The sequence below is a fragment of the Triticum urartu genome, chromosome 7 (assembly GCF_003073215.2).
Source record: "Triticum urartu cultivar G1812 chromosome 7, Tu2.1, whole genome shotgun sequence".
Classification (NCBI taxonomy): domain Eukaryota; kingdom Viridiplantae; phylum Streptophyta; class Magnoliopsida; order Poales; family Poaceae; genus Triticum; species Triticum urartu.
The window spans coordinates 934,146-958,202 of NC_053028.1; the positions used below are offsets into that span (position 1 = coordinate 934,146).

At 42.6% G+C, this 24,057-nt stretch overlaps 1 protein-coding gene across 1 annotated transcript; it reads right to left on the reverse strand.

The window, feature by feature from the left end:
- Positions 1-12,144: 12,144 nt before the first annotated feature.
- LOC125525424 (zinc finger MYM-type protein 1-like) lies at positions 12,145-17,238 on the reverse strand. Its single transcript, XM_048690443.1, has 3 exons — positions 17,046-17,238; positions 14,319-16,904; positions 12,145-13,572 (listed from the first exon to the last, which is right to left on the reverse strand). The coding sequence occupies exon 2, from the start codon at positions 16,857-16,859 to the stop codon at positions 14,349-14,351; it is 2,511 nt and encodes an 836-aa protein (XP_048546400.1). The 5' UTR covers positions 16,860-16,904; positions 17,046-17,238; the 3' UTR covers positions 12,145-13,572; positions 14,319-14,348.
- Positions 17,239-24,057: the final 6,819 nt, after the last annotated feature.

The window sequence follows — 24,057 nt, forward strand, 5'->3', positions numbered from 1 at the left end:
TGAACTAGATTACTGACTCTAGTAAACCCTTTGGGTGTTGGTCACATATCGATGTGAACTATGGGTGTTAACCACATAAAGATGTGAACTATTGATGTTAGATCACATGGCGATGTGAACTAGATTATTGACTCTAGTGCAAGTGGGAGACTGAAGGAAATATGCCCTAGAGGCAATAATAAAGTTATTATTTATTTCCTTATTTCATGATAAATGTTTATTATTCATGCTAGAATTGTATTAACCGGAAACATAATACATGTGTGAATACATAGACAAACCAAACCTCACTAGTATGCCTCTACTTGACTAGCTCATTAATCAAAGATGGTTATGTTTCCTAACCATAGACAAAGAGTTGTTATTTGATTAACGGGATCACATCATTAGAAGAATGATGTGATTGACTTGACCCATTCCATTAGCTTAGCACTCGATCGTTTAGTATGTTGCTATTGCTTTCTTCATGACTTATACATGTTCCTATGACTATGAGATTATGCAACTCCCGTATGCACCCCACTTTCCTTCTCCCTCCCCACTTCTTTCCCCCTCCTAGTAGGAGCCCTACTCCTACTAGGAGGAGGACTCCTCCTTGGCGCGCCATAGGGGTCGGCCGGCCTCCTCCCCTTGCTCCTTTATATACGCGGGCAGGGGGCACCCCATAGACACACAAGTTGATCCACATGATCATATTCTTAGCCGCGTGCGGTGCCCCCTTCCACCATAATCCTCGATAATATTGTAGCGGTGCTTAGGCGAAGCCCTACGACGGTAGTACATCAAGATCGTCACCACACCGTCGTGCTGACGGAACACTTCCCCGACACTTTTCAGGATCGGAGTCCGGGGATCGTCATCAAGCTGAACGTGTGCTAAAACTCGGAGGTGTCGTAGTTTCGGTGCTTGATCGGTCGGGCCGTGAAGACGTACGACTACATCAACTGCGTTGTGCTAACGCTTCCGCTTCCGGTCTACGAGGGTACGTAGACAACACTCTCCCCTCTCGTTGCTATGCATCACCATGATCTTGCCTGTGCGTAGGAAATTTTTGAAATTACTACGTTCCCCAACACCTAGCAGCTCTTGCTGTCATGGTCATGGCTATGATAGTTTTTCAATCATCCTACGCACAAGGTAAATATGACGTTATAGATATCAGTAAATACATGTACATATTTTTGTTCTCATTTTCCAGTTTGACCTACTTTGTACTAGGAGTATGACAATTAACCAATACTAGTAGAATGTCATGCGTTGCCATGGGCTACAATGAATATAAATGAATCAAATAGATGATTATAACCGTCTCCAAGGTCGAACTCATTTCTTCCTCATAAGTTCGAGCTTGTTCTAACATCAAACGGGTGCCCAGCGAGCTCCCCAAAATCCACCCATCTGGACAATCGGGGCTCAAACAAATCCAGCCCATGTGTAGGGGAGAAATGTGGTTCTATGGACTATCCACCATGTTATCTTCAACATGCAGTCCCAACACAAAACCCCATCCCACGACACATCCTCCCCTTTTCCTGTCGAACCCTCCCTTTCCACTCAGTTTCCCGCCGTACGGGGACATTTCTCACTGAAGCCCTCTCCATTAAAATCGGATGGCACCCACCTCACCTTCGCCATGGCGCCCTCTCTCCTTCACACCGTACTTCCCCACAAACCACCAAGGAGGAGTTCCTCGCCAACCGCCCAGCTCCCCGCCTTGATCGCTCCAACGTGTTCCATCCGTTGCTGCTATCAATGGGGACTTGGCTTGCTCCTCCCATGATGCCCCCGAGCCAAGAAGGCATATCTGATGTCTCGTGAGCCATTGCCACATTGTAACATATAAAGTTGAATGTCATGCATTACCACAAAACAAAAATATGATGTCCATTGTTGGGCATGCAACTGATACGCGGTCGTGTCCGTTATTAACGTTTAAAGCAAGCAACATCTCTTTCTTTTTTTGCGTTTTCTTTCAATTTTTATGTGTATGGTTTCTTTAACCCTACATATCAGCAACGCTTCGACTCATTGCCCACTCCTTCCCATCACTCCTACTGCACGGATTCACTCTCACCTTCTTCTCTCACAAGCAGAGAAATCATGCCTAGCGTCCATCTATAGCCATCACACCTCATGTACTCCATGTCGTCGCCCCTACATCTCCACCTACCTAGTCCCGTCCATTATCACCTGGCGGAATGTCCAAGAAACCTCACCTTTTCACCCATTTAGCACGGTCCCAGCGTCCCATCGGCCGCACGAGCATTGTCGCCCATAGCAACACATGAGCATGTAGCTAGTTGGATAAAACGGCTGGAGGCATGAAGGACCGAACTTACCTAATAGGTAAAAGTGATTCACTTCTAACACTTGAATGGAATTGCGAAGTCTATGATGCATGGGAATGAAAAACACAGGAGGCTCAACTCCAATACAAACCCAGGATAAGTTAGCTAAGTGTCCCTATTAGGCATATTAAAAGTGAATTTCTATGGGGCTAATTTGAAGACAAATATGGCCTATTGAGATGCTAGATACCTCTTTGAGACCTTTATCTCTTGTTCACTACTTCTGCACGAGACAATAGATTGAGAAAAAAAATCAACTGCATCAAAAGAAGGCATACATGAGAAAAAATACTATATTTTACAAATTTAAGATCAAAAGCACATTTAATCATGTTTACTAGTCTGGACTAAGAGGAGATCATCCCTATAGGAAGCAAATGGTCTTACAAGTCTAAAACACATCGGAGCTTCTCCAAACGGTTATAACAGTATATTCTGATGGAGTATTTGATAAGAGAGACACTCATGCCAAAAAAGAAAAAGAAAATAGTGCTAAACAAAGCTACCATTTGTTCACATCTGTTCATGGAGAAGACGGATCCAATACGTGTTAAAAGAAAAATATTTGTTTCGATTGCAAGACCACTACCACGATATTAATTCCATGCAATAATTCCCCAGTAGTTTTATTTTCATTCATAACTTCACACAAATTGATAGTCCAATTAAGAATCTATTCATATATTAATCAAATATCTGTCGAGGCACCTCTTCAGAGGAAGCAAATGAGGAGGATGGCGTGGAGTACCAGCGGGGCTATCGGACATGGATCTAGAGCCCGCATTGCCTGCGAAGAGGTCCAGAGAGGCGCAAGAGTAATACTTGTCGAGGTCGAAGTGGAGGGAGTCGTTCACCCAGGGATCTTCCTCCTTGCTGGTGACCACGACCTCCACCCCGACTTCCCCCCTATGAGCCGCGGTGCCCAGATGGTCACTTCCCCTCCGAGCCGACCTGGCCCAGCGAGGCCGCTGCACATGGCCGTCGAAGCCGCTCAACTCCTGCTACTCCCGGCGAGTCGTTTCTTTGCGGATGGGGGAGAGGAAGCGAAGGCGGATGCCGCTGGAGTGAAATACTTCTCGACGGAGCTCATGGTGGGGTCATCAGTGCCAACGAAGCGGCTGTGGCACGAGGCGAACTCAAACTCGGCAACCTATGACATATGGGCCAAGATGCCAATGGGGACGAGGAGAGCTCCAATTCGTCTCTTCTTCCAATCCCTATTTTTTCATGTTGATCGTATGGTTGCCGGCGTTGATGGTTCCGGCGGAAGAGAAGACGACGAAAAATCATGAAAAAATGTGGAGGATAGAGTATGACATATGGGCCAAGATGCCAAGTGTCAAGAAAACAATATAAACATCAAAGGAAGATTTAGAATTGGTATCAATATCAATGTTTAAGTGCCAAATATATCAACATCCAAACAACATTTTTTTCATAAATGTCAATATTAATGTCCAAGTTGAATTGATATCGGACACAATATCAATGTTGAGGTCTTAATATGAACATTCAAATGAAACACTACGGTTTTACATGATACGTAAAGGAGCTAATATTAGAGACCTATTCAAGTTCTGGGTGAAGTTTTGATGGACTACGGAATAAGGAGTGGCAAGAGCCTAAGCTTGGGGATGCCCAAGGCACCCCAAGGTAATATTCAAGGACAAGCAAGCATCTAAGCTTGGGGATGCCCCGGATGGCATCCCCTCTTTTGTCTTCGTTCCTCGGTAACCTTACTTGAAGCTATATTTTTATTCACCACATGATATTTGTTTTGCTTGGAGCGTCATTTAATTTTATTTTGTTTTGATTGCTGTTTGAGTAATATCCCAAGATCTGAAATTCTTAAATGTTAGAGTCTTCATATAGTTGTACAATTATTCGAGTACTCATTGATCTTCATTTATATCTTTTGGAGTAGTTTGTCGTTTGCTCTAGTGCTTTACTTATATCTTTTTAGAGCACGGCGGTAGTTTTATTTTGAAGAAATTGATGAACTCTCATGCTTCACTTATATTATTTTGAGAGTCTTTAAACAACATGTTAATTTGCTTTGGTTATGAATTTAGTCCTAACATGATGGGATATAATAAAAACTTTCATATAAAGTGCATTGAATACTATGAGAAGTTTGATTCCTTGTGATTGTTTTCAGATATGAGGATGGTGATGTTAGAGTCATGCTAGTGAGTAATTGTGGATTGTAGAAATATTTGAGTTAAAGTTTGTGATTCCCGTAGCATGCACGTATGGTGAACCGTTATGTAACGAAGTTGGAGCATGATTTATTTATTGATTGTCTTCCTTATGATCAGTGGCGGCCGTGGACGAGCGATGGTATTTTCCTACCAATCTATCCCCCTAGGAGCATGCACGTAGTACTTTGTTTCAATGACTAATAGATTTTTGCAATAAGTATGTGAGTTCTTTATAACTAATGTTGAGTCCATGGATTATACGCACTCTCACCCTTCCACCATTGCTAGTCTCTCTAGTACCGTGCAACTTTCGCCGGTGCATTACACCCACCATTACCCTTCCTCAAAATAACCACCATACCTACCTATTATGGCATTTCCATAGCCATTCCGAGATATATTTCCATACAACTTCCACCGTTCCGTTTTTTTAGGACACACTTCATCATTGTCATATTGCTTTGCATGATCATGTAGTTGACATCGTATTTGTGGCAAAGCCACCATTCATCATTTTCCATACATGTCACTCTTAGGTCATTGCACATCCCGGTACACCGCCGGAGGCATTCATATAGAGTCATGTTTTGTTCTAAGTATCAAGTTGTAATTCTTGAGTTGTAAGTAAATAAAAGTGTAATGATCATCATTATTAGAACATTGTCCCATGTGAGGAAATCGGAAAAAAGGAGGCCAAAGAAGTCAATCAAAAAAGAGAGAGAAAAATATGAGAGAAAAAGAGAGAAAGGACAATTTTACTATCCTTTTACCACACTTGTGCTTCAAAGTAGCATCATGATCTTCATGATATAGAGTATCCTATGTTGTCACTTTCATGTACTAGTGGGAATTTTTCATCATAGAACTTGGCTTGTATATTCCAATGATGGGATTCCTCAAATTGCCCTAGGTCTTCGTGAGCAAGCAAGTTGGATGCACACCCACTTAGTTTTTTTTGAGCTTTCATACACTTATAGCTCTAGTGCATCCGTCGCATGGCAATCCCTACTCACTCACATTGATATCTATTGATGAGTATCTCCATAGCCCGTTAATACGCCTAGTTGATGTGAGACTATCGCCTTCTTTTTGTCTTCTCCACAACCACCATATTCTATTCCACCTATAGTGTTATATCCATGGCTCACGCTCATGTACTGCGTGAAAATTGAAAAAGTTTGACGACATCATATGAAATAATTGCTTGTCTTGTCATCGGGGTTGTGCATGATTTAGTATTTTGTGTGATGAAGATGGAGCATAGCCAGACTATATGATTTTGTAGGGATAACTTTCTTTGGCCATGATATTTTGAGAAGACATGATTGCTTTATTAGTATGCTTGAAGTATTATTGTTTTTATGTCAATATTAAACTTTTATTTTAAATCATATGGATCTGAACATTCATGCCACAATAAAGAAATTACATGGATAAATATGTTAGGTAGAATTCCACATCAAAAATTACGTTTTTATCATTTACCTACTTGATACATCTCCAACGTATCTATAATTTTTTATTGTTCCATGCTATTATATTATCCATCTTGGAAGTTTTATATGCATTTATATGCTATTTTATATGATTTTTGGGACTAACCTATTAACCTAGAGCCCAATGTCAGTTTCGGTTTTTCCTTGTTTTTGAGTTTCGCAGAAAAGGAATATCAAACAGAGTCCAAATGACCTGAAAATTTACGATGATCTTTTATGGACCAGAAGAAGCCCCCGATGCAAAAGAGTTGGGCCAAAAGAGTCCCAAGTCAATGATAAGGGTGGAGGGCGCCCCCACCCCCCTAGGGCGCGCCCCCTGCCTTGTCGCTGACTCGTGGACCCCCCTAACTTGTTACCGACGCCAAAAATTCCTATAAATATAGAAACCCCCAGAAATAAAACTAGATCGGGAGTTCCGCCGCCGCAAGCCTCTGTAGCCATGAAAAACCAATCGGGGGCCCGTTTCGGCACCCTGTCGGAGGGGCAAACCATCACCGGAGGCCATCTTCATCATCCCGGCGCTCTCCATGACGAGGAGGGAGTAGTTCACCCTCGGGGCTGAGGGTATGTATCAGTAGCTATGTGTTTGATCTCTCTCTCTCTCTCTCTCTCTCTCTCTTGTTCTTCATTTGGCATGATCTTGATGTACCACGAGCTTTGTTACTATAGTTGAATCATATGGTGTTTCTCCCCCTCTACCTTCTTATGATGAATTGAGTCTTGCTCTTTGAGGTTTTGTTATGTTGGATTGAGTATTGGATTTGAGAACACTTGATGTATGTCTTGTGATGGGATATCTGTGGTGACAATGGGATGTTCTATTGATTCACTTGATGTATGTTTTGGCACACAACTCGCGGATTCCCGAGGGGGCATTAGGGTAATCTATGCATAGGGGTTGATGCACCTTTTCGTCCTACGTTCTCCGATAGAAACTTTGGAGTGATTCTTTGTTGCACATTGAGGGATTGCCATATGATCTAATTATGTTATCATTGTTGAGAGAACTTGCACTAGTGAAAGTATGAACCCTAGGCCTTGTTTCCAAGCATTGCAATACCGTTTTTGTTCACTTTTGCTACTAGTTATATTGTTGTTTTTATATTTTCAGATTACAAAAACCTATATCTACCATCCATATTAAACTTGTATCACCATCTCTTCGCCGAACTAATGCACCTATACAATTTACCATTGTATTGGGTGTGTTGGGGACACAAGAGACTCTTTTTTATTTGGTTGCAGGGTTTTTTCAGAGAGACCATATTCATCCTACGCCTCCCACGGATTGATAAAGCTTAGGTCATGCACTTGAGGGAAATTTTCTACTGTCCTACAAAACTCTGCGCTTGGAGGCCCAACACGAGTCTACAAGAAGAAGGTTGCGTAGTAGACATCAAGCTCTTTTCTGGCGCCGTTGTCGGGGAGGGTAGGTAAGCGGCACTCACATCCCGTCAACGAAACTCTTTTCTGGCGCCGTTGCCGGGGAGGTTTGCACTTGAAAGTATATCTTTAGATCTTGCAATTGAATCTTTTAGTTTCTTGTTTTATCATTAGTTTAGTCTATAAAAGAAAACTACAAAAAAATGGAATTGAGGTTGCCTCATATGCTTCATCTTTTTTATACCTTTCGTGAAAATGATGGAAAGGAAAATTTTACTCAAGTGTTAGAAGAAGATGTCAATAAAATTGATGTCACGGACATGACGTGGAACTCCGGAATGGTTCAGAGGTAAATATTGATATATAGGATGATATGGTTTGGCGAAGGGGTATGGCCGACGGGGCTTTAATTGGTGCAAAAGGAGTTTTGCGGAGGCCAGGGGCCAAACGCCGAAGACACTAGCATCTGGCCTTGGGCCAGATGCCGAGGCCACATCTGGGCCAGACGCGAAGGACTGTGGTGTTTGGTCCTGGAAGTCCGAGAAGGACTCTTCCTTTCGGGCAAAACCGACTTTGAGGAGGCTTTTACTACAAGTTTCGACCCCAAGGCTCAACATATAAATAGAGGGGCAGGGCTAGCATCCAAGACACATCAAGATTCACCAAACCGTGTGCCGGCAACCCCGTCCCCTCTAGTTTATCCTCCGTCTAGTTTCTGTAGTGCTTGGCGAAGCCCTGCGGAGATTGCTCTTCATCACCACGCCATCGTGCTGCCGGAACGCATCTACTACTTCACCCCTCTTGCTAGACCAAGAAGGTGAGGGCGTCATCGAGATGAACATGTGCTGAACGCGGAGGTGCCGTACATTCGGTACTTGATTGGGACGAATCGTGAAGGTGTACGACTACATCAACCGCGTTGATAAACGCTTTCGCTTATGGTCTACGAGGGTACGTATACACACTCTCCCCCTCGTTACTATGCATCTCCATGGATAGATCGTTGCGTGTGCGTAGAGATTTTTTGTTTTCCAAGCGACGATTCCCAACAGAGAGATCGGTCAACAACTTGTTGATCTCTTGAGAATTTGCGATGTTTTTCATAGTGATTTCCATTTGGTTTCATTGGATTTTTTATATTCTTCGGATACTTCTAATGCTAATCCAACAAAAGAGAGGAAGATCTACTTTGTCCTTTGGATGGTAGGAAATATCATATTTACAAGGAAACAAAAGGAGATTGCTACTAATCAAGCCAATTAGAGCAACTTTCCTGAAGACAACATTGTCAACATGCACACCAGAGTGAAAGACGACATTCCATATGACCGCACACTCTCATTTAAGCGGTCGTTTGGAGTGCCCATAGCCCCCCTCGTCTATACAAGCATTCATGAAGGGACCGCGAGGAGAAGAGAACCCTAGCCTCCACCACATCATCCAGAACAGGAGAAGAGAGGATCTGAAGAACTCAAGAAGATCATCGTAGTTTTGGTCCTTTCATCTCCATCATCATCGTCACCTCCTTCACTATTGTAAGATGGATTGAAACTTGTAATATCTACTCCACCTCATCTGAGATCAAGACTATTTGAGTACCATTTCATCTCATTGTGGATCCCCTCAATATTATCGATATGGTTTTCATGTTTTTTCTCTTTGTTGTGATTGATTCCCCTCTTATGATGTGTCAGTGATTTCCCTAGGTGTGGGTGATGTAGGTGAGTGGTAAGATTGATATGTTCCTATCCTATATGTTGTCATTTGAATTCGTAGTAGCATGATCTATTTGTGGGTGATGTAGGTGAACTCTATGTGTGTTGTCAAATGTAAGGGCCTAGGCAATATGATCTCAAGACCTACACAGGTAACACATATTGTTTAGGAACTCTGTGACCTCTGATGTGACAGGTGGAGATATCTATGAGAACCGAAGACAATATGAGATAACGATGATCCATTGAACTTAATGCTTGGTTCCGATCTTATGACCTTTATTGTGGAAATGACCACTCTGTGGCAACGAAGAAGCAGGATCATAGAATGAAATGTAACCCCCGGTGGAGGAGTTTCATGACTTTAGAGTGAACCGCCTACAGAAAGTTTGTATCAAGTACTATGAGTACAATACAAGGTAACTGGTATTACAGTCGCACTAGCACAATTCATATATTCTTACCATGAACTGAAATCTCTCTCCACCTAATCTTTTCATTGCAGGAAACACCATTTACATTTTAAGCTCTTGTTATTTACTTTATTTAGTTATTTAGTAGACACTTTTAAATCCTCTTATTACTAGCATATTTAGTTTGTCGTTTACCCAGGACAGTAACAGTATTTGCAGAAGCTCAAGCAGTACTTCACATAAGAACTATGACACCTTGTGTGTGACAGAAACACCTCCATAAATACTCTCCTCTGCTCTTTGTTGGGACAATACGATTACTCATTGGGATACTTCTGTGAAAGTGCTACACTACCATGTTTGGTTTGCATGTACCACTTGTCCACAAGGTACCGGTTTATCATGTTGTAGCCATCTTGAGTCTTTTCGCAACTAAAACTCTCAATGTCTGCAGCAAGGGTCTTGACACATTCATCAAGATGTTGAGGTGACTCATCCCATGCAAAATTAATGCAACTCACTCTTGGAAATCTCGTGTCTTGATTGTTGAAGGGAAGTGGTACCAGTGTTGGTTCTCACAATGCTCTCCCATAATTCCTTGGCACTACTAAGGTGAAAGTACGATCTCCTCTCATTGTCAGAGAAAATCCTTCCTTACGAGCATACGTGTGGATGAGTTGAGATGCCTGTCGTAGACCTCTCGTGGGGAGAGATAATTTGGGTTGATGGGGTTGTAGCCGTTCTCCACATTGTCCCACATCTCATCATAGAGTAAACCTAGTATGATGATGCATAGCAATCTTCTAAAGAGAGAAGTTTGCCTTTTCATCAAACTAAAGAGGACCAGAGAAGTTATATTTAGGTTTCTCCGCCTTTGGTTTTGGATAAATCCATCATAACCAAAGAGGTTTGCACATAAAGGTTGGGTGTAAGGAGGAGTGGGTTGAGCATTGGCCCCCGATGGTGTACGTCCCACGTGGTTGGTAGGTACACCCCTTGGGTCAATGCAGCCACCTTTGCTTCCACCCTTTCATCAATTTGAGCTTCTAATTCAGGTTTTCGTTTGGCTAGCTCGTTATCCAAATCCTTGGAGGTAAATATCTTATCATCTTTTGGTAAGGTAACTTGTGCCCGCCAACTCTAGGGTGGTTAAGCCATAATAATAGAGCACGAGGCTCTGATACCAATTAAAAGGATCGATATGGACCTATAGAGGGTTAACGGGTACAATTACAAATTTTAATTATTTCTTAGCAATTTTAGGCAATATGCGGAATATGAAGGCGAGCCTACAAATTACAAAGATGATTCTAGAGCTAGCTATATAATTAACAAGAACAACTAGATAGACAAGCAACCATAATATGATATAACAAGTAATAGCAAAGCACGCAAGTAAGGAGCTAGGGCAGGGATAACTGAAACTCTGGAGACGAAGATGTATCCCCATGTTCACTTCCATAGAGGGAAGCTAGTCACCATTGGACGGAGGGGTGTTACCACGAAGGCACACCAACACCATGAAGGCTCACCCTATTCTCCTTGAAAGATCACAATGAATGTGATTCTCAACCACTAGTGGTAGACCTTGAGGCGGCCTCCAAACCTTTGCAAGCTTTCTGGGGAGAATCACAACAATCGAATCCTCATAGAAGAACTTCTACTACATAGGAGTCATCCAACCTGCAAAGAGTAACAAGATCAATGGGGGAAAGATCAAGACTTTCTCAAATCACGAATTCCTTTGGTCAAGAGTGGGGGAAGGAGTGGATCTATCACTTGATGGAATATCTATCAAGAACTCTCACAAATCTCTCCATAGTCTAGGATTTGGTAAAGAAGGGAGTGGGAGGGAGCACTTGTGTTCCTGTGGGCGATTTTAAATGAAGTGGTCAACCCTCTACCAGAGTGGTAAAGGGGTATAAAAGGAGTCATTTGAGCCATTCTGTGGTAATGGGCCTAGACATCTAGCTAGGACCCCGGATGATCCGAGACATGCCCGGATCTCCAACCTGGCACTCGGACAACCCGGCCAGGTCAACAGCTGAGAGCCTAAGGTAATATACCCGTAATCAAATGGCGCTCTATAAAAAATCTGAGCACTTTGTCCAGGATAGCTCAGACATCCGGGACGGAGCTCGGACGATCCGACTACGGAAAAAAAAACCTAATGGGATGGGTTATGGGCAACCCGGATGATCCGGGACAGAGAGCGAAATGTCTGGGGATAGCCGGATGAAAATGTGCCCTGGATAGCCATCCGGGCAATATGTTCGGGCAGTGGCTGGACAATCCAGCGAGGATCCCGTATGACCCACCTACAATGCAGACCTACTGGAGTGCCCTGGTAGTTTAGCCGAACGTCCAAGTCATATGATCCGGCTTTGAGTGGAGTAGGGCTATTTTTGGTAGAGGTTTTTGGCTGAGATACTTTTGGTATGCGTATGTGAAGTGACTGCATAGTGAAAATGTTGACTTGAGCAAATCTTTCACAAACCCCTTTGATCCTCTCTTAATAGTGCGGGATTCCTATAATGTTAAACATGTATAAGAATAATGTTTCTTGTATAAGAAAATGTACAATCTGTATATGTCTAAAAAATGTTAATCATGTATTTTTTTAAAGTTAAACATGTATAATAAAATGTTTCTTATGTATAAAAAATGTACAATGTGTACGCAAAAAATAGACATATAAAATATTAATTATGTATTTTAAAAATGTTAAATATCTACATAAAAAATGTTCCTAATGTGTAGAAAAATGTAGAATGTCTATCCACAACAATAGACAACAAAAAATAGATTTAAAAATGCTAATCATGTATATTTGAAAAATGTAAAACATGTACAGAAAATGTTTTAGATGTATGCGGAAAATGTAGATTGTGTAAGAAAAAAGAACTAAAAATAAAAACCAGTGGAACCGATAAAAAACCAAGAAAACCATCGAAAGAACAAAGAAAATCAGATTAAAAACCGATGAGAAACAAAGAAAATTGAAGAAAACAGAAAAAATAGAAAAAGTTAACGAAACGAGCAATGCGAACGAGCGAACTAACAATAGAAAAAGGTCCTACCCATTAATGTAGCGATCTGAGAAATGGTTCAGGAGAGGGAAGCTTACATCTCGTTATAAGCGAGATATAGCTCCCGCGCTTCATAACCGTTTCGGCATGAGATTCAGGTGTCGATGGTGGCTTGAGCGAAAGCACCAACACTATGATACTGGCAATACATCTCTTTCAGAAAGACATAGACGGACCATGTTGTTGGTGCTTTCGCTTCAAGGCACCATCGACATCTCTTCAGGTCTTTATGGGCCATAAACCATGTCTGTCTGTGTAGCCTATCGTGGCATGGACTCACTTTGGGCGGTATTAATTTATAGTCCAGTATGTCTACTCGACCCTGACAATGTGCTGCCAGATGGACACCATGATAGGTGGATAAGCAATGCAATGGGCAGTTTTTTATCGGCATTAACGTACAAACCACCGTCTATGGAGCACTCTAGATGCATGTACAATAATTTAGATTGGCATTAACGTACAAACCATGGTCTATGGAGTATTCTAGATCTGTGTACGTGTACGTGTACATAGTGCTTTAGTGCTAGCGTACAAGCAATTTAATTGGCAGTTAGTGCTAGTAGTGTTAATCAAATCATCACAGAGTTAAAGCTTGACTCTTTCTTTTAGTGATTCTCAAAAGGTTCAAGCTTTCCCCTTGGAAACAGGCGTCTTGGCGGTCCAAGAAATTTACGTCTAATTTTTCTTAGGGAACCAGAAGGGATTTTCCCCTATTGTGTCTTTATTGATTTTCATCTAAAGTTACGAAAAAGAAAGTAAAAATGCAGCTGAGATAGCTGGCATAGAGTCTAAAATGACTGTAAAGAAATGCAAAAGAAAAGGAAATGTATATACAGAAAAGCCAAAGCCCAACTCTGGAATTCAGAATATTCCTTGCGAGAAGCTCTATGCACCAGCTGTCAAACCTCTTGCTTGAACCTTCCTCTGCAATAGTAAAGATCTGGCTAAATTCCTTTGAATATGAAATCATTTCCTGTCAACCAAATAACCTAGGATGCAAAGATGTTTTCAATGAAGAGATCTGATCCTGAACAAAGCCTTGTGTATGATTCCAGTTTGGGCATAGATGTCTCCAACAAGCAGTAGCAAATGGGCACTGGAAAAATCATTTCCGTCTAACTTTGAAAGTTCATTTTCCCCTTTGCTATGCAGTGAAAATTCCAGCAGCTATTTGGTTGCATTTCCGGGATATTTAATGTTTTATCTTTTTAACAAAAATCAGTTCGATATGTACTCAATCTAATTGCTACTGTATTTTACAGTTGAATGGTTTTATTTTTGGATTTTTTCCAACCCTCCGATTTCTCTCTTTTTGTGCTTGCTAGTTTTCATTTATTTTCGAACCTATTTAAAAACATTGTCATGTCACTTTATCGGTATACAACGTGAGCCTCGGGGCGTGGTTACTGGAGCACAACTTGGCAATGAAGTCCAAGCCTATGAAGAGAAGGCTTGGCCCTTGGCGAAGGAGGTTGCGAGGATAAGGCCCTCCACCAGTGGCGGCTCCAGGAAATGAAGGCTGGGTATTCACCCAAATTTTTTTTTACTCTAAATATAGTATATGAACTAAACAACAAACCACAAGCAATATATGAACAAAACAACACTAGGACAATGGCAGTAGCAATATTTCAATGTATCAGACCATAACGACATGAATACATAAGTACCTTTTGATTGATAAAGTGATGATATCCTTCTTACAATATAACTTTGTGGTCGCCTTTCTGGAAGAGATTGATGACATCTTCATCCTTCACTTGATTGAAAAATTCTCTCTCAACAAATGTAACCAAACAATTGTTCAAATATTCATCACCCATTTTGTTCCTTAGCTTATTCTTCACATAGCTCATTGAAGAGAATACCCTTTCAACACTAGCAGTAGCTACTGGGAGAATCAATACCAACTTAAGAAGCTTGTAAACAATATGATATAGTTCATGCTTGTTTGTCTCCACAAGCATAACTGAAAGCTGGCACAGATTTTTCAGGTTTTGAAACCTTTCATCTCTACGCACATTAGTAACATACATGTTTAGTTGCCATGGAAGTCTTGCCAGTTCATCACTTGTAAAATCGGAAGCATAAAACCTTGTAGCAAGCCTAACCAACTTCTCTTGGTCATAAGCAGCAAATAGATGAAGTGGACAAAATGCTGCCATGCAAGAAAGTAGCTCCGTGTTTACCTCATCAAACCTGCCATTCAGCTCACTGATTTGCCTATCAATGACACCCACAAACATATCAACCTTGAAGCGGTGGTAATTGGTCACACCATTACATAAACCCCTTCTAGGCCGGCCAACGGGAAAGTAAGGACCCTCCATATCAACAACTTTGATCTTATGCTTTGTACAAAAAGATGTGACCTTTGTGAGAAAATCATCCCATCCAGCATCGGTCCTCAAAGCTTCCAAGTAATACTTTGTGTCACTAACAAGCTCAATAGCATGAACAATATCTTCGTCTTGCTTTTGCAAAGCTCTACACAACTCATCTGTGTATCCAAATATTTCTTGCATCAAGTGTGCCATGAAAACAAACTCAAATGATCGAAATATTGTCTCTATGGATAGAGCCGCTTGTGCCTCCGCACCATGGTACTCGTCTCCAATCTTGCGAAGGACTCGTCGTAGTGCACCATACATAGAGATGACATGGTTCACAGTTTTGAAGTGAGAGCCCCAACGTGTATCACATGGCCTTCCCAAACCCATTTCCTGATTCAGCCCACTCCCTGTTTCTACTTCTTCCAATTCCAGTGCATCAATGAGTTCTTCAGCTTGAGCTATCCGAAGCATTCTCATCTTTTTACAAGACATGCCAAGAGCATTTAACAAGTGTGCAAGCTGCTGAAAGAACCAAGTACAATCACCACTCTCCTTAGCAACAGCAACAAGAGTTAACTGTAATTGATGGGCAAAACAATGAACATAGTAGGCAGAAGGGGACTCATCCATAATCAGTTTTTTTAGGCCATTAACATTACCTCTCATATTACTAGCTCCATCATATCCTTGCCCACGAACCATTGCAAAGGTCAAATTGTAGTCCATAAGCATTTCCTGAATTGCAGCTTTTAGTGTCAAAGAGGTGGTATCTTCAACATGAGCAAGACCAAGAAATCTTACAACCGCCCTTCCTTTCTTATCAACATAACGCAAGCAAACAGCCAATTGTTCATTCTGATACACATCACTAGACTCATCTGCAAGTATTGCAAAATGACCACCGTCAAGTTCTTCAATGACTAGTTTAGTAGTCTCTTGTGCACAACATTTTATCACCTCTTGCTGTATATCATGGTGAGTCATCTTGCAGTTCTGTGGAGCATTCTTGAGAACAACCCTGTCAACCTCTTCAAAGTTTCCTGCTAGCCAATTTAGAAGCTCAAGGAAATTTCCTTTATTTAGCGAGTCTTCACTTTCATCATGCCCCCTAAATGCTATGCCTTGGCTCAATAGAAATCTCACACACTTGAGTGTCCATGTCAAACGCTGTTTATACAAAGCCTTGTATTGTGAGGTGTTTGAAGCAATAGACTCCCTAATTGATGTTGTAGTTGTAGTGAACATATCATATTTTTCTTGAGCTTCAGCATGAGCACTACTAAAAGCTCCAATATGCCTCTTCAATCTTCCTTTCATGTTCCAATTATTAAACCCACCATTCACAAATGCATCTCCTCCGGGACTTTTTGTTTTATCCTTGAACAAGTAGCAAACAAAGCAAAAAGCAGCCTCTTTTTCCACGGTGTACTCAAGCCACTTATGATCTTTAAACCAAGTAGGAGAAAGGCGACGAGAATGTCCACTAAAATCTCTAATTTCAAACTTATGATCCTTTGGTTGACAAGCTCCCAAGTCAATGTATCTCCTTCTAACTCTATCCTGGTCATTGACATGATATGAAGATATAGGGAGTCGCTTGCCGGGATCACGTTCCAGAGCAGCCAAATCTGCTTCAAATTGGGGAATTGATTCATCATCTTCATCAACCGCTTCATCATCTTCTATAATTGGGGTCGGGGAGCCTCTCTCCCTCTCCGGTTGTGGAGTTTCATCATGTGTTGGTACTAGTGCTGGCTGCAGATTGCTCTCAACCTCCTCAGAAATAGGAGTTGGTGTGGACGTAGAAGTTAACTTTCTTGCCTTTGAAGATTTGTCCCACAGTTCAAATAAGCTAACATGCTTTCTTTTCATCCACATCACAATTACATAAACAGAGTAAAATCAGTGGCAATGTGGCATGGACTGTTGAACATTGAAAACAATTTCAAGTTACATAGTAATCACCAAATGAGTCACATAGTAAATACTAAGTAATTCAATTTCAATTTACAAGCAATCACTGAAAAATCTTCAGATTTGTTTAGAAAAGAGAGGGAAGAATACCTTGGTAGATGGCTGGATGCTAAACTAGATGTGGATGGCACGGACTTGGACTGCCGGAGGGCACTGCCGCGCTGGGGAGGCCTGGCCGCCGGTCGCCGGAGTGCCTGAGCCGCAGTCCACAGAGGTACTGCGCAGAGGTGAAGGGCAAAGGGCAGAGCTGGGCGGGAGCAGAGGGCCGGAGGGTGAGGGCAGGGGAGGGAGAGGGCCGGCCGGAGGGGTGACGGAGAGGCGTGAGATGCCTGGCCTGGCCGCCGGGCGCGGGGCGCCGGAGCCGGACCTCGACGGAGCCACGGAAGTGCAGGAGAGGGCCAGCCGCCTTCAGCAGAGCTAGGTTAGGGGAATTGGGGCAGCGAGGGGATCGATTGAATCTGGGCGCTCGACTGCTCGCGCGCCTAACCAGACGCCGGTCTGGTCCAGTGCGTAACGTGGAGTGTTTGGGCTGGGCCAAATCTGTATAATATACATAGTAATTTTTTTTAGCCGAAAATCTTGGGTATTCCAGGGAAGTTCCTGGAAGACCCCCAGCGCCGCCGCTGCCCTCCACCCTCTTGGAAGCGGAGCGGAGGGAGCTGAAGAAGAGGCCTCGGCAACGCGATACCACTGATCTTGGTTGAAGAAGCCATCCCAATCCGATCAACAGTTCCACGTGCACTGCGCCTACCTCATGCGTCAACTGTCAGTGTTCTTGAGAGTTGAGACCAACAATGCCATTAAGCGATGACGTATTTGTTCGGAGGGGGTGCGAGCGGCAGATTGAGATGGTAACACACGAGATAGGGATTTACCCATGTCCAGGCCCTCCGAGAGGAGGTAAGACTCTACTCCAGTCTTTGGTGGTTGCAGCACCACCTCCATCTACATGGCAAACTCGCCGTCCGCGCCGCTGCGATGACCAAGGTCGGCTTATGCTCCTCGTGGTCCGAGGAGACCGGCTCCACCTTGACAGTGGATGGGGTTGTGGCTGACAACGGACCCGACGACCAGGAGTGATGACTCAGTCTAGATCTAGAGCTCCCCTGGATCCAGTGTCCCAGTGTGGCGGCTGGTCAAAGTGGTAACCATCGAGTAACCACCACGCTTGGGTCTTCTTGGCTTTCGTCTCCTTGCCCATCACGACGGCCAGAGGTATGGTGGTGTGGGTTGGCCGATGGATGTGCGGGAGAGGATGAGGAGTGTGCACATAGAATTTGTGCGAATGAGGCATGTCGGCTTTAAAGCCGGAGTAGGCTTTTAGGTCGTCGTGCTACCGTGAATGTGGGTAGGTGGCAGGCTGATCAGCCGGTGTGAATGCGTGGAGGGTTCTAGAGCCGGATGGCCGGAGAGGGTTTTTTGTGGTCCGGGGTGTCGGGGTCCGACATGGCAGATGCCTGCCGAAAGCTCCCTCGACTTAGGGCTGGCTTGTACGATTCCGGACATCCGGACAGGTTTGGCTCAATTTGTTGATCCGTGTTAGATGCTTGAAAAGTGCCGGGACAGCCTAGTGTGAATAATTGAATCGGGAGCTTATTGAATCAATCAACCGTATTTTTTGCAAAAAAGAAAAAGAATCAATCAACGGTACGTCTGATATGATGGTGACACAAACGGTAACGAACCAGCCAACAAGCACGGAAGGAAAGGAAGGATCCTCTGATTAATTCTGAAAAAAACGTACTATATCCGCCGCATGGGATGGAAACTAATCCTCTGATTCTCAGCTCGTTTGGACAGTTTTTGAACGCTTTGGATTTTTGTAAACTAACAAAACTTGCGTCAATCACGTACTCTAGCCGGCCACACAACGGTCAATTGCTGGCTCCGTTCCGTTAAGTACTGCCGTCTTTCTCTTCCTCCTTCCGTTGTGCAGCAGCAGCAGCAGCACCAACACCAACACAGGCAGAGCCATGGCGATGATAGTCTTCGATACATGGAGTTCATTCGATGAACATGTATGTACCATTCATCCATGCCTTTATCTTATCTCCTTCCTATCCTTTATTTACTTATGGTTAATTATTCATCTGGCCAGACGCTTCTCCTCTCATCAATGTTTTGGATCTTTATTATCTGGAAAAAAATGTTTTGGATCTTTATTCTGAATTTAAATTCTTGCCAAGAAATAGCAACAAAAAGAGTTTTTACGACCGCAGGACAAGGGGCTCACGCTCGCTATTATCGCTGACCAACAGAATATGGGGGTTGACGAATGCGATGATCCAGAGGGCGAGGTCGACAATGTACCTCTCAGTGTAAGTGTTCGCCTGCTGTACTTCAGATTAAATAGAATCTTGATTTTCCCAGCAAAAAAAACTAGATTCATGATTTTGTAACGAATAAGTGCGTGACTTCTTGACTGGTCTAATTAACCTCATCGTGAGGACATGAGGCCTGATTTTTTGCGACCAAATGATGACAATTTTTTTTATGATCGTAGGAGGAGGAGCTTGCGCTCACCACTATTGCTGGCCAACACCCCATGGCGGCTGACAAATGCGGTGATCCAGAGAGCGAGGTCGACTTTGTCCCTCTCAAAGTAAGTGCTTTCTTCAGATTAAATAGTCATGATTTTGTAACTTATATGTATGTATAAGCGCACAGCTTCTTGATCAATCTAAACTTCATTTGTGGCAGGTCGTGAGGCCGGATGATGAGCAGCCAAAGCGTCCTGGCGGGCGGGTTAAAGTGTGTGCACATAAACCCAAGACGAAGAAACTAAGTTGATACACTCCCGAAATACATTCTTGTGTTTGCTCTTGTAAACAGAGCTTCCAGTCGTATTTCTAAACTCACAATACTTAAGCTCGGGTTATCAAATCTTTTACCTTCTTCTTTTCTGCGGGTGATCAATCTTGTACCTTCAGCCGCATAGATAAGTAGATCTCGAGTTTGATGCTCTACTTTCACTGGTTATCTTGATAGGTGAAGAGAACGCGGCTGGCAGATTCCAAGAGTGACAAGGGTGATAATTTTGCGCCAATGGTAAGAACGGGATACCGAAATTTTGTTCATCGAGGCATTTTTGTATTCAACGCTTGAAAGAAACACATGTCCGTATATCATGTCTGTTTAAGAAGTAGATTGTGTACTTGTGTTACAGGGGAAGAGAGGGAGGCCGACACGCGCCAAGTCTGCTAAGAGCAAGACGTGGTGTAACCCGGAGTTTTTTTACGGCGACAACATCAACATTAATAGCAGTAGTGAGAGCGATAGCGAGGGAAACAAAGATGTTGATTATAATCCTACGGTATGGTCATATATGGACCATTTTAAATTGCTTGATTTAAGCCTTTTGTCATTCAAATCTTGATCACAGTTGTTTGTAAGCAGATTAATTTTTATGAAGTAATTTGTGTTTGTAAGCAGATTAATTTTTATGAAGTAATTTGTGTACTTGTGTTACAGAGGAAGATAGGTAGGCTGGTACGCGCCAAGTCTGTCAAGAGTAATATGTGGCGTAAACCGGAGTTTGTTTACGATGACAACCTCGACATTAGCAGTAGTGGGAGCGTGACTGAGGGAAACAAAGATGGTGATTATGATCCGATGGTAAGGTCATTATATATCAGACTCATTTCGTGAAATGATAAGAAAACAAATGTTTGTAAGTACAGGTTAATATGTATGTCAAACTAAGAACATGTTTTGATTTGACAGGCACCCAACATTGATGGCCACCCAAAGAAATGTGCAAGGTACTTCCATCTCGTTGATTTTTTTATGAGTGGAGTGTCATAAAAATAAAAGACCTCGGGTGTGTTTGACTCACAACCGAATCTTCGAACAGAAGATCTCGACGGAGGCCAGCACGCGCCAAGTCGGCTAAGAGCAAGATGTGGCGTAAACCAGAGTTTCTTAACAACGACAACATTAACATTAGTAATGGTGAGAGCGAGAGCGAGAGAAACAAAGATGATGGTTATTATCCGACGGTAAGGTCCTACATGGATCATTTAAAATTTCTTGATTTAAGAAATTTTCTTCATTCAAAGCTTGAAAGAATTACAGGTTCATATATAAAACAGAACAAATGTTTCCAACCAGATTAATATGTATGTCAAACTAAGCACATGTTTTGGTTTGACAGGCACCTGACGCTGATGGCCACCGCCAGAAATATGCAAGGTATTTCATCTGAGTAGAGTGCTTTAAAATAAAAGATCTCGAGTGTGTTTGACTCACGCACCTGAATCTTCAAATGAATTACAGCTCCCATGACATACTTGGCTCTGCTTTCGAAAGAGCTTCGGAGGTAATGAAGAAATTGGCAGGAAGAGGAGCAAGCTTCATCAAGCTTATGCAACCCTCACATGTCGATAGGGTTTTCTGGCTTGTAGGTTTATTTTTTGGAGGTTCGTTAGCTTACTTTTTTGGTACCTCCGTATTTGAATTTCTCGTTGTTCCTCCCCTAGGGTATCCCGTGTAAATTTTGCAAAGAGCATCTTCCGGAGAAAGACACTCTAATGACCCTAGAAGATGAAGAAGGACGGAATTACAATGCAAACTACATTGTCGCTAGGGATGGACTTAGCGGCGGGTGGAAAAACTTTGCGGAAAGGCATAGCCTTAAGGTCGATGACACCCTCGTCTTTCGACTCGTGCTCTCGGAAAAATTCAAGGTGACTTGTTTCATCAATTTCCGTATGTCATTCCTTTGTGATATTTTTTTTGTCAAATGCATGGCAGAAGCAGTGCCCATTGATTCTTTTAGTGATTTAATTATTAGCAACTGCCTATTGTTTTCAGGTGTACATAGTAAGAGAGAATGAGCTGACGACAACTGATGATGATGTCAACTCCAAGGACGAGGATCTAAAGATTACTACCGAGGGCAACAGCACAAGAGCCAACGATGACAGCAACAACGAGATCGACCTAGCAGCAGCCAATGATGTTGGGCCGCCGTCAGTGGAGAATATGAGACTGAGAGCCCTAGTGTCGAAGGTGGCGACAATCCAGGATGCTCTCAAGGCGGCGAATGAGGAGGTGGGGGAGCTGGAGTTGAGTGTGAAGAAGGCTGCGCAGGCTGTGCGGCAGATAGCGACGAAGGTTGTGAGTTGTGAGACTGAGGCCGGAAGATGAAGCCATGACATGCAAAGTTTAGTTGGCACTCTTACTAGCTACACCGAGTTCATCTTCAAAGACTTGTCAAGTTTCTGCTCACATGCTAATAATTAGTGGCCACATCCAATCACCCAAGCAAGGCAACGTCAAAAGCATGTACAGTCCACTTGAGGAGTTCAGCATGTCTTGTGCCCTTTGTTTCAGTCTTTAATATCTCCTCTCTGAAATCCAATAGAGATATTGATCTCCTCTAACATGCATGTGTGAGCATGAGCTGACAGCTTTGTATAAACTTTGTTCCCCTTTAAAGTTCTTTGCAAGTTTCTTTTTGCTGATCGGAAATTCCAGAAACCGAGACGGGTTTTCCACTCTCTATCTCCGAGTCTCAAAGTATTTACCAATGTGGCATGAAGACACTACTCCCTCTGGAAAAAGAAGTGATGTTCATACGAATTGCCGAATTCTCAGTCTAAGTATTTGAAATAACGCCGTTGGTCAAGGTCTGACTACATGTCCAGATCAACAACAACAAAAAGTTCTCTGTGTGTCCTAGTAGTAGTACCAAACAAAGTACCATACATGCCAAGAGCTGGCATTACACAGTAATTAGTACTAGGAAGGAGGTGGAGCAATATAAGGTGAGGTTCAACTCAAATGAAACAGATATTTTCTCCCCAACTAGGGGCCTGAGGCTGGGGGATCCATTGTCCCCATATCTTTTCTTGCTATGTGGTGAAGGACTATCTGCTTTGATTGCCCATGAGGAAGAACTTGGGCATCTAAAAGGGGTGCAGGTTTTCCGTGACTCCCCTTTCATCTCTCATCTACTCTTTGCTGATGACTCTTTAATTCTTATGAAGGCAGATGCTTTTAATGCTATCACACTCAAGAATATTCTTGATGATTACTGTCAGGCCTCAGGGCAAATGGTGAGTGCTGCAAAATCTTCAATATATTTCAGCCCCAACACAAGTGTTGATGACAAGGTGGAAATTTGTCAAATCCTTGATATTATGACAGAATCTTTGTTTGACAAATACTTGGGCCTCCCCTCAATGATTGGTGTTGATCGGGTTGACTGTTTTAAACATCTTATTGAAAGAATTCAGAAGTTGGTTAATGGATGGAAAGAAAGAACCTTGTCTTATGGTGGTAAGGAGGCTTTAATTAAGGCGGTGGCTCAAGCTATCCCAACCTATATGCGATGGGTGTATTCAAACTTCCAAAGAAAATTTGTAAGGGAATAACTGATACTATATCGCATTTTTGGTGGGGTGATGGTGAGGATCAACACAAATTACATTGGTTTGCTTGGTGGAAGATGTGCATCCCTAAACTGTGGGGAGGCATGGGTTTTCATGACATTCATAGCTTTAATTTGGCTATGCTCGCTAAGCAATGTTGGAGGCTCATTGATAACTATGATTCTTTGTGTGCAAAAGTCCTAAGAACCAAATACTACCACTTTGGTGATTTGTTAAATTGTGAACTAAAAAAGGGTTCATCATATGTTTGGCAGAGTATCTGGGCAGGGATACAAACTTTCAAGAAAGGCTGCATATGGAGGGTAGGAAAAGGGATGAAGATAAACATCTGGGAAGACTGCTGGATACCAAATAGTATATCGAGGAAGATTATAACAGTCCGGGGCAACTATGTTCTGACGATGGTGAATGAACTTATAAATCCTGTCACTGCAGAATGGGATGAAGTACTAATACGGGACAACTTTTGGCATATTGATGCGGAGAGGATTTTGCAAATTCCAATCTTTCATCATGATACGTAAGATTTTGTTTCTTGGCACCTTACAAAGTCGGGCAATTTTTCTGTCATGTCTGCCTACTACAGGCAATGGGAGGACACCTACGTATCAAATAACTCAAATCCCTCAGGAATAAGTGGCTCCTTGGCTCACCCAGCGTCGAAGAAACTTTGGAGCTTAAAGGTACCAAGTAAGATAAAAATATTC